General features: G+C 37.5%; 1 protein-coding gene across 2 annotated transcripts; it reads left to right on the top strand.

Moving 5' to 3' along the window:
• The first annotated feature begins 791 nt into the window (after positions 1-791).
• On the top strand, positions 792-10,770 carry LOC306663086 (UPF0461 protein C5orf24). Of its 2 annotated transcripts, XM_079143436.1 has the most exons (3): positions 792-1,068; positions 6,356-6,785; positions 8,478-10,770. In XM_079143436.1, the coding sequence occupies exons 2-3, from the start codon at positions 6,359-6,361 to the stop codon at positions 8,516-8,518; spliced, it is 468 nt and encodes a 155-aa protein (XP_078999562.1). In that variant the 5' UTR covers positions 792-1,068; positions 6,356-6,358; the 3' UTR covers positions 8,519-10,770. The 2 variants fall into 2 exon arrangements, with proteins under 2 accessions (XP_078999562.1, XP_078999561.1); XM_079143435.1 differs by having other exon boundaries at positions 6,356-10,770.
• The last annotated feature ends 875 nt before the right edge of the window (positions 10,771-11,645 follow it).

Consider the following 11,645-nt stretch of genomic DNA (forward strand, 5'->3'; position numbering starts at 1 on the left):
AGCAAGCCAGACCAGACATCTTAAAAAAAACATAAAAGGAATAAAAGGAGTTTGTAATCAATCTACTGCTTGTCCCATCACTTCCTTGCATACCGGTGGAATGAAGAATATGGCAATTCTGAAGAGCCAAAAATGTAAAAACTTAAAATATGGTACAATGTTCCACGAAATGAGGCTTTATCACATGATCCTAGGTCTGAGGGTCCCAACGCCTAGAATTTGAATATTCTCATTTTGTTTTCAGATGGAGATTTCCCCCTACCCATCCGTTAAGAAACTAACGGGGGGGCTGGGGAGATAGCTCAGATAGAGTGCTTGCTCTGTAAGCATAAGGCCCTGGGTTCGATCCCCAGCACCCCCCCCCCAAAAAAAAAAAAAAAAAAAAAAAAAAAGAAACTAAAGGGTACAGACCGATAGTCCCTTAACACGTTGTGGGTAGTCTCTAGCACAAGTCATTAGACAAGCTGTTTCTGGAACGAAAAACTGTTGGGTTCAAATCCTGACCATCATTTATTACTCCTAAGTTGTAGAAATGAGGTGAGTGGAAGTTCCGACAACACAACTGGGGTGAGAATTCACATAAGCAACGAACGAACATTTCCCCTTTTAGCAGAATCCTCCAACCCAGCTAACGCCGACCGAAAAGCCCAAGCTCCGATTGCCGGTCAGACCCGTTCCACGCCGCGCAAGCGCAGCCAGGCCGCCTGGAATCCCTCCCTGAACTCGCGCGTGCTGGTCGTCGGCGGGAGACCGGGTCTCGCGATGCGTGTGTACGTGCGTGTGCGTGCGCGGTCCTCGCGAGCTCGCGCACGCTGCCTCTTGCACTACGGGGCTGTGGCGGCCTCTTCCTCCTGGGTCCGGGGCCGCTTGGTGCGCGGTGCCCGCGGCGGGAGCTGGGCGCAGTGTTGGCCTCGCCACCGCTGCCACTGTCACCGCCTGCCCCTCGGTCTGGACCCTTTCCTGTCCCGTGCAGAAGCAGTGACTGGGGACGAAGCGACACCAGCGTGAGGTTCCCAGCCGATGGGCAGCCCCTGGACGCGCTGAGGGGCCGGGCTTCGAGTGGCCGAGGTAGGTGAGCGCGCGGGTTCTCCGTCTGGGGTAGCGGCGGCAGGGCTGCGGCGCCCGCCGGAAACGGGAGGACCGGCGTCTGGTAGCTGATGAGGAGAGCGCCCCGACCCGCGCCTGCCACGGGCTCTGGCCTGACCCGGAGAGAGCGCACGACGCGGACGTAGCCTGCCTTCCCGGTGTGGAGCCATCACGGGAAAAATTCCTCCTGCGGCGGGGCGGGGGAGGGCTCACCCTTTCTTTTCTTTGAGAGGTCAAAAACCGCAGTCCTCCCTCCGCCTTTTAAATAAAAGCCTGTTTGAGATTGGCATCTAGACGAAGTGGCCTGCGGACTTCGACGATTGCGGAACTCAAGAGTGGACAGACAGCAGGTTACGAATTTTGTTATTGGGAGGGTACACAGCCTTCTCTCTACTGTGGGCGCCTGTGTTCTGCAAACTTGTTATTGCTAATGCGTTAGTAATCCCTTTTGGGCACACAACCGGTGGTACATTTTCGAACGCCTTATGTCGAATAAGGATTCTGGCACTGAGGAAACTGCGCCGTAGGGCACGATTAAGGAGTGGAAAGAAGACAAAGGAGGCCGTTATTTATGTTCTGTCCTTGTATCAAAACTTTCGGTAGTAGGGCAGGGCATATAGCAGCTGGCTTTTGCTGAACGGACCTTCAGAGTGGTTGAAATGGGTCACAACGAACACTTTCTTTAGTTTTATAAAATCATACGTGGTATGTAATTATTAACCAAATGATCTGAAGAATATATGTCTGAGAATTGTGTGATGTTATCTTTAGAGAAGAGCATAACTTAGGTTTCTTGAAAGGAAGGTTTTCTTCATCTTCAGAGAGCTCATGAATGCCTTTGAAGTTACTAAAAATAGTTATAGTTCTTTATGTTGGCAGTAATGACTGCCACATTCAAGATAAAGGAAAGGAATTCTTTTACAAAAAAACAGCTCACTGAAAGACTTTGAGAGTTAAAAATACACAGTAAAAATCGTCAGAAACATCAAGTTTTAGCTTATCCTTAAGAAATTCAAATTTAGTCATGGTAAAAATACCTTGAAGCTCCTCCTACTCTCCTACTTTTCAGTGAACCATTTTAAAAGATATTCTTTAATTTGGTAGCCAACACAGGCTATTCTATAACTCTTGGTTTCCATTCATTCCACACTTTTTAGAAACGTGGTTGTCAGTCTGACTTTCTTCAGAATTGTGGCATGCATACTTTCAAAGAAAGAATCAAGAATTGTTAGCTGGCACTCCCTGGAGTGGAAGGAGGAGGGCATTATGAAATGCAAGGTTAATGCTTATGTATTATGCAAAGACTGCATACAGGCATTTATACCTGCATATAAATACACATGATGGTTAGGCACACAAGGATCTAATAGTGCTGATTCATGTGTTAATAAGATTGAATTCTGAAAATTGGATTGATTTTTTTTTTTTTTTACATGAGTAATTGTCATTAAATTTCTTGTTCAGTTCATTTGTTTTTGGATAAACAGAATACAGTACTTATATGTTGACAATAGCAGGAAAGGAAAAACATAGAAGATCCACGCTTCAGAAGTATTCTTTATGTCATTGTCTTTACATTGGAGTACACAGCTTTACACCTGTCCATTTTTGTGTCCTGGTCTTTAAAATACTGTCTTGTCTGGAATTGGCCTTCTATAAATGTGAATTGTCAGAAGCAAAATAACATAATACAAACTGAAGGCATAAATTACTGGAGAATATTAAAAGAATTAGAAATGGGTCCTTTTTTTTGTTTTTTAATTGTACATCTGATTTTTAAATTTTTTTTTTCCCAGTGCGGTTTGGTATCTGAGTAAAGGATATGTGGCATCATTTTGCCTCTAAAAGCCTAATATAGTGTAAACTGAGACTGTATAGCCTAAGCACTGATAGATTGTGAATGTTCTCATATATTAAGATAAAATGAGGTAAAGGAAGTAAGGTCCAGAAAGAAAGTTTTGTGATACGACTTAAAAAGGAAAGAACTGGGCTAGGGATATAGCTCAGTTGGTAGAGTGCTTGCCTCACAAGCACAAGGCCCTGCGTTCAATCCCCAGCACTGCAAAAAAATGAAAGAACTGTAAAATATTAAAACAGATTATAGACAAATATTTTCTTCCTTAAGTGGCAGTCTTATCTGTGGGAGAAAGAACTTGTACACCTTTTGTACTCTGAGTGTCTCAGCAGGATCAGGATGATTTCTGTTTTTGGGGGGAAGGGTAGTTGTTTTTACTTCCTTTTTTGTTTTGTTTTGTTTTGTTTTGTTTTGTTTTTGCAGAGCCAGAAATTGAACCCAGGGACTCACACATGCTGTGCAAGTACGCTACCATTGAGCTATACCCTAAGCCCAGTTTTCAAATAATAAAGTTGAAAAGGGTTCACTTTTCCTCTTACAGTCCTCTCACAGGTCTGTGGGTTTCTCCTTGTATTTGCATATGATCTCTAGTTCAACTTTATGGGCAATAAACTATTATTTTGATTCCTATTTAGTTCTTGTATATATTTCTCAAGTAGTGTATAAGTTGAGGAGAGAAATGTGTGTGGTCCTTTTTTCCCATTTGGAAGGCAAATCTGTCTCTTTATATGTTGCCAACAGAAAGATTTGTTGGTGTTTGTACTGGTAGGGACTAAAGAGATGAATAAAAATTTAAATAGGAATATTTTTTAAGTTGGGTCTTATGTTTTCATTGTAGTATAGCTGAGTGATTCTTGTGGTGGGGAGTGATTTGGCCCTCCAGGGAACATTTGACGATGTCTGGAGAAATTTTTGGTTGTCACAAATTGGGGGAGTGGGGAGAGAAGATGTTGCTGCTGACATCTAGTGAGTGTAGGCCAGGGTTGCTGCTTAACATCTTACAGTGCACAGGACAGACCCCCACAACAATTTTCTTACCCAAATTAGTATTGCTATTGAAAACCCTGTATACAAATATATATGATTTCTATACTATAAATTGTTGGTTCAAAATTCAGATCATCTAAATTCATATTTGACTGTACCATTTCCTGGTGTGTGACCCTGGCAGGTTGCTTAAAAGTCTTTGCCTGTTGCTGTAAAAATAGTCAGTAATACAAATTTCTCATAGGATGTCCTGAGAATTGAATCAGATAATGTGCAAAGTACTAAGCTTACTGCTGGGCACATACCAAATGCTCAAAAACTAACTTTAGGTTAATGTTAAAATGTTTGGAACTTATCTTTAAGTTCTCTCCTTACTTCTTATCTGATATTAGAATTGGAGCTGGTAATGTGATATTTAATATGCTAGTGCTTTTTATATCTTTGGGAAGTGAGTGAAAAAATATTCTTTTTAGTATCTGTATTTGGCCCAGTCTTGTTTTATATTTCCAGGTTTATAAAGCTCTTCCCATAAACAAGTAGCTTCTCATTTTAATTATTTTTCCTTAATAGTTAAGACATTAAGCCAGCTGCCCAACTGTTCTATATCTGTTAATTCTCAGAAAACATTTAGTAATCCAACAGAATTTGATTCTATGATTTGATTCCCAATTCCTTTTGCCTTTATGAACTAAAGCAAGTTTATAGTGGAATCAGTGGCACATGCCTTTAATCTCAGTGACTCAGAAGGTTAAGGTAGGAGAATCACAAGTTCAAGGCCAGTCTGTGCAGCTTAGTGAGACCCTGTCTCAAAAAATAAAAAGAATTGGGGATGTATCTCTGTGATAAAGTGTCCTTGGGTTTAATCTCCAATACAAAATAAATAAGTAAATAAAGAATAATTAAATAAAATAAAAATTAAAAGCGCTAAGGGTATAGTGTAGCTCTATGGTAGAGTGCCCTTGGGTTCAGTACTACAAAATCATCATCATTATCATAAAAATTTAAAAATAAAATGTGTTTACAGTGCTTTGGGCTCACTGTTTATGACCTCTGGTAGTAACTTTTCATAACTGAGGTCTCGATGCAGTTATACATATATGAAGGGTGCAGGCAACATTTAACAACTTGATACTGAACCTTAATATACATTTGTGACTTTTTTTCTAAATCCAAATTGGAATCCATATCTTTTCTTTCTTACCTTGTTGCAATGTAATACCATAGTCTCCATAAGGCTATGGCTGTTTAGGGCTGGCTTGTCATGAGATGGTTGCTTTTTTTTTTTTTTTCAAATGATACTGAGAATTGAACCCAGGGGCACTTACCTACTGAGCCCTTTTTATTACCCAGCCCTTTTTATTTTTTATTTTGAGACAGGGTCTTACCAAGTTGCTTAGGGCCTTGCTAAGTTGCTGAGGCTGACTTTGAACTTGTGATTCTCCTGCCTCAGCCTCTGGAGTCACTGAAATTATGGGCATACACTGCATGCAACTTAATACATTCTTAATATAGAGAAAGAAATCACAGGGATATCCTCGTAGTCAGAGACTTTAGACTGTTCAGGGCTCCTGTAAAGGAAGAAGAACCTCACAATACTCACTATCAGGGAAGAAAGCAGTGTTGCATATTAGAGATTTTGTCTTCAAAATAGGAGGTGTTTTATTATGGTTGTTACCCGTATTTTTGTAGTATAAGTCTATGAATGTGTGTGTGTGTGTGTGTGTGTGTGTGTTACATACACATATAAAATGTTCACTCATTTTAGTTAATGGGAACCTTCATTAACCCTTTGTTGGTACTGCCTTCTGTTTTGATAGAGGACGTTTGAAGGGAACATGTACCTTGGGCCAAGAGATTATGTTCTTTGCTTGGCACATTCTGTCCTTTGTAAAGTGTAACATACACTCAGGGTTCTGTTTAAATAATAAATTATAATGATGGCCTGTCTCTTTTGTGGGAACTGTGGTCAGGTTAGAAATATACATGTTAGAAATATAATAAAAGACCAAAGGGAGGCATTCTAAGAAAGTTAGGCAAAGTGAAAAAAAGAATCAAATTAATGAAGAGTTCTTGGCATTATTTTTATCCTTTTGGGGTTTAATAATCTAAAAGAAAAAATCTACAAAATGTAACACTTGTTTTCTGCTTATACCAGTTCCTAATCAGAGAATATTATGACTACTAAATTAGTATTATAGTTGAGTTATCTTATATGATGCTTGTTCTACCCATGATTAAATTGAGAAAAACAAGGATCTTTGAATCTGATGTGTTTGTTTATAAGTGGTCTGGAGTCCTGCCCATCAGCCTAATTTTAGGTAGTCTACATAGTTGTTGGAAGACAGACTATTTTCCCACTGAATGCTGTCATACAGATATGTATTTGTGTATGTGTATTTATGCATATTTGTTTCTTATTTTTGGTAGAAAATGATGCATCCAGTTGCCAGCAGTAACCCAGCATTCTGTGGGCCTGGCAAGCCTTCCTGCCTCAACGAAGATGCCATGAGAGCTGCTGATCAGTTTGACATATATTCCTCCCAGCAAAGCAAATACAGCCACACTGTCAGCCACAAACCAATGGTTTGTCAGAGGCAAGACCCATTAAATGAAACACACTTGCAGCCTACCAGTGGCAGAAGCATAGAGATAAAAGATGAACTAAAGAAAAAGAAAAATCTCAACCGATCTGGTAAGCGTGGCCGGCCTTCAGGAACCACCAAATCAGCAGGATACCGGACCAGCACAGGCAGACCCCTGGGAACTACCAAAGCGGCTGGATTTAAGACAAGTCCAGGCAGACCTTTGGGTACAACTAAAGCTGCGGGATACAAAGTCAGCCCAGGGAGACCTCCAGGTAGCATTAAAGCTCTATCCCGTCTTGCCGATCTTGGTTATGGCTGTGGCACTGCTGCTTTTCCTTATCCTATGATGCATGGCAGAGCAGTTCATGGGGTAGAGGAAACCAGCAGCGAAGTCAAGCCACCCAATGAGTGAATGAGGCAGGAGAGGAGGGCCAGGTTTAGGAGATTGTGAATAATCCCAAAGCTTCATGGTTTTATTTTGACATGAAATTTTACATCCTGGGCTTTCCAAGTTTCTTTTTCTGTTAGATTTTTTTCCCCCTGCTTTTGCTCAGAAGCTGCCATATGCTGACAGGTACATTCAGGGCATAGCAGTGGCACTGTATTTGTACATAGGTTCAAGCATAACACCTAAGTAAATCATTTTTGCTTTTCTTTAGAGTTATGATTGCGTCTTCTGTTTCATTACAACTTTTGGGCCATTCTAATAGATGCTTTATATGCTAAACACCTGAAACCATTATACCTATTAGTTTGTGAAGTAAGCCTACAATATAATAAAGATAATATCTAAGGTATTTTTAACTGGTGGAGCAAAAAAGCAAACTAATAATTCAGGATTACTTGAGGTAATGGCTGTGTGAATTTTTGTAGCATTCACTTTCATGAGACAGTACACAGCTGTTTGTATGCTTTGGAATTTACATAGACTTCAGATGTTTAAAAAAACGTCTTTTTGGTGTTCTGAGTTTAAGCAGCTTCTTATTTATTGATCTACATGGCATTAATTGATTTAACCATTATTCCTAAAAGAATTCTTTAGTGTTTGCCTCTTAGCAGTGATAGGTTATGTATTTTTAATTGCCTAAGAGCATATGTACCAAACACTACAAACAATTCATATTTACAAAAAACTTAAACTGTTTTATAAAAACTGCACATTACATCTCTGGTGAAATACAATGCATTCTGAGAATAGCATTTTTAATATAATAGAAAAAATTTCTTAAGGTCTGCATGTAGTTATAGTCACTATATTTTGCTTTTCATATACTGGGTGGATTTTAAAGTATTATGTTTAAAAACATGTATTAGTAGTGTTTATTTCTTTAGAATGTTTTTTAGTTTTTCTGAGAAGTTGTCCCATTGCATTAGCACTTACTATGTTTTCAGGTTTATATCTACCAAAGGGCACAATTTGAGTGGTAGACTGTAAAACAGAATGAACTTTCCTGACAGAACCCAAATATTAAGAAATACAGAAATCCATCTATGCATGAAACATGTAAAAGAAAATGTTGCTTAGTCTAATTAAAAATCTTATTGTGGCTCTTGTGAGACCACTTTGTCCAAAACAGTTTTTTCCTTCATCAATGTTTGCTTAAAGCAAAACAGAAAAGAGGAAAAAAGTGTTGGGCAAATATGTACCGTTGGGGTAGAGGGAAATCTTTCTTCCCTTCTTTCTGAAAGTAATATTCCTTGTTAATAACATTTTATTCATCCTGAGTTTGTTCTAAAAAATATTCTAAACTTCAGATTTGAAAAAATTCCATTGAACTTTAAAGATACAATGTTTATACTTTCCATTTTAAATGCCTTTGAGATTAAAATGTAGATTTGCAGGACCCAGAAACTTTTAAAATAATTAAAAACTTAAAAGGGCAAATAATGTGTTGGTTGAGCTTGCTCTCAGTTAATGCAAACTGATTGCAAATGGATGTCATGTTTCATACCTTTTTTATCAGGAAAAAAGCAGCAAGCCTTCAGGTGTTCCAGTGATGCCTGACACAATGAGCTGGACTTTATGCTGCTCTTTACAGTAAGAGGTGTTGCATTTTATGTGGGGACTTTGTGCACTGGCGACTAAGACAGTGACCTCAACAATATTAGCTTTGCACAAACCATAGCAAACAATGTTGGATGACTACATAATCAATTGTAACATTCTGGCAGCTAAATTGCTACAAAAGTTTCTTCTTGCAGAAGCTTAGAATATAAAACTTTTAATAATTTACTCAGAACATTATAACTTCTGACACACACAAATGCTTGCATCTTTATTCATGTGTTCATGTATCCAGTTCTCTTCCCTTAGTTGTTTCTCAAGATGATGTTTCAGCAGTGGCTGCTTAGAAATCCTTTCAAGCTGGTTCCTGAAGACAGTTGTTTAATGTATACCATTGTCAGGGATTTGGTTGCATGTTAAGTCCATTAGACATTACCCTTTCAGTTTCTTTTCATTCCGATTTTGTTAAACATGCCCTTCCTTTCATCCTCTGCCCTTTCCTGCATTCATTCCCTCTCACCCCAGCACATCTACTCAGTGGTGCTGTGCTGTGTGTCAGAAGATAAAGCAGGTGTATTATTGTATAATGAATTTTGTATACATGTTTATGAAATGGTGAAATCAGCTAAAGGAGGTATGTTTGTAATAGTCTTTATTATCAGGAGCTATGTCCCAGGAAAAAGGGGGGACAAATGGCTACAGTTGTGAATGGATAACATGGTTTAGAAAGCCAAATTACTGTTCATGTGAGCATTTACCTGGAATATTAGATCTATATGCTGGGGAACATCTCCTGATTTCACTTACTTTTCTCCTTGTGAACAGTTTACTGGTGCCATGTTGAAGAGAAAGACATATAAGTGATAACATGAATGAAGTCTTAAAATATAAAATATTTTTACTTCTATATAATCTAAAGACTACATTGGGCATCTTTTGTAACACTGTCTCTTGTCATGATAAACACTGAAATAGCATGTTAAACAGTTGCCTATACTTTTAATATAATCAGTTGGGGAAAACTGCCCCCCCCACTGTATTATTGTTCCTTAAAAGGTAAATTGCTAATTTTAAATCCTTAATTCCACAAAATAGGTTTCACTATTCTATATTAAAACTGTTGGTCAGAAAATGATCTGCTAGTCAAGTAAGTTTGCTTTACTTTTTTCTTTAAAAAATATTTTAACATGCCTTATTTATTATTATCACATTAACAGGCTAATACAGATGAAATTTTTGTTTTTTGACAGATGAAACCTTGCATAACTAATCTTTAGTATGGGATGATTTTGATACTATTTTGGGGGTTTTCACTGCATATTAAAAATATTGGCACAGTGTATTGGAAGAAAATAAGTAGTATCTTGTTTAATTTTTAATATTTGGGGATATTTTTAAAATCAGTGTTTCAATTAGACTAAAAATTCTATTTTTTATTTACATTTTAAAAGAAACATCTGTCAAAGTAATATTCATTTCAAACTATGTTTGTGTAAATTACACATATTTTCATGAAATAAGAATAGAATTTCTTTGAGCTAACAAGGAAAAAAACATCTGGATCCATTAGGTTAAGGGTGATTCATCCAGTGTAAGAATAACCAGTGTATGAGCAAAAACAAAAATAATAATAAAAAACTTCTTTATGTTCTGAGAAGCTTTAAAGGAATAATTCAGGGGATATTGATGATAACTGCTACTCTGATAGTCATTGTTTCCATATGCAGTAATTTTATGATCCCTCTATAAATATGTGTTCACAATAGTTGTTTAAAACATTTTCCTTGGACAAAAAAGTTTCCATGCTATTACGTTTTTGTTTTTATTATAGCTTAAGTATTTGCTCTTATAGTCTAGAATATATCTAAATCTTGCCTTGGTTTTTCCCCTCTACTCCTTTCAAGTAAACAAACCTATGCTCTCACACATAATGTATTTGAGTTTTTGATAATTTAATGCTATAGTAAATCCAGTGTGTGATTTAAAGTAATCAGACCACTTTGATTCTTTACGTTTTCACAATTTCCTTTTCCACAGATACTTATGGCGAAAATAATTACCAATTACCTGATAATAAGCACGCTGTCCTCTGCTGTAAAAAGTCTGAATAGATACTGTGTATGTTTTTATGTCCATGAACTTGAGCTACTCGTGTGCAATTATGTGTATGGGAATGGAGTAGTGTTCATGATTTGTATCTACATCATCATATGGATGTATATTTATTAATAAAGTCATTACTTTAAAACCAACTATGTGTTCACTACTTTATTTTTTAGCATAGTACCTTTTCATGTAGAGTAATAGTAAATAGTAAACCTTTTTCATGATTGTACATAGTATTTTTTTTTTAATTTCACATTCTGAAACCTACCCTTCTAAACATTTTTATTTTTCTTAAAATAGTTATACTTTTACATCTTTGCAAGTGTATTTAGTTGTTTTCCCATTTTCTTCCAATTATTAAGATACATCAGGCTAATATTCTAAGGCTTATATTTAAATTTAAACATGATTAACCGCTTTAGTTTAAAAACATTCAGGCCAGGCTTGATGGTGCACGCCTGTAATCCCAGCAGCTCTGGAGGCTGAGGCAAGAGGATTGAGAGTTCAGAGTCAGCCTTAGCACCTTAGGGACACCCTAAGCAATTCAGCAGGATCCTGTATCTAAATAAATTATAAAAATGGGCTGGGGATGGTTAAGCCTGCTGGGTTCAATCCCTGGTACCTCCCCCCCCAGAAAAATTTATATATTAAACATGGCTCATTGTATTCCAATTTTTTATGTTAACTTTATAAGAGATCAGCATGTGCATCTTTCATAATTGTCAAATACCTGAGACATTAAACTATATATACTTTCCCCTGATTATTTGAATGTATAATTGCTTTTCCCATTTTCTCCGAAGCCTGCAGATCATCTAGAACAAAAGTTGGCAAACTACATCCCGCTGTTTTTGTAAATAAAGTTTTGCTGAAATATGGATATTTGTTTACAGATCGTCTATGGCTACTTGTGCATTACAGCAGTGGAGTTGAGTTGTGACATCAAACCTGCAAAGCCTAAAATGTTTACTATCCCTTTCCTTCATGAAAAAACTTTAACAGTCCCTTATGTAGAAGGATA

Source organism: Sciurus vulgaris (assembly GCF_902686455.1).
Source record: "Sciurus vulgaris genome assembly, chromosome: 6".
NCBI lineage: Eukaryota > Metazoa > Chordata > Mammalia > Rodentia > Sciuridae > Sciurus > Sciurus vulgaris.

Bases quoted from the DNA above. Each gene is read 5' to 3' on its own strand.
- LOC306663086 (XM_079143435.1), top strand. From the start codon at position 6,359: ATGATGCATCCAGTTGCCAGCAGTAACCCAGCATTCTGTGGGCCTGGC.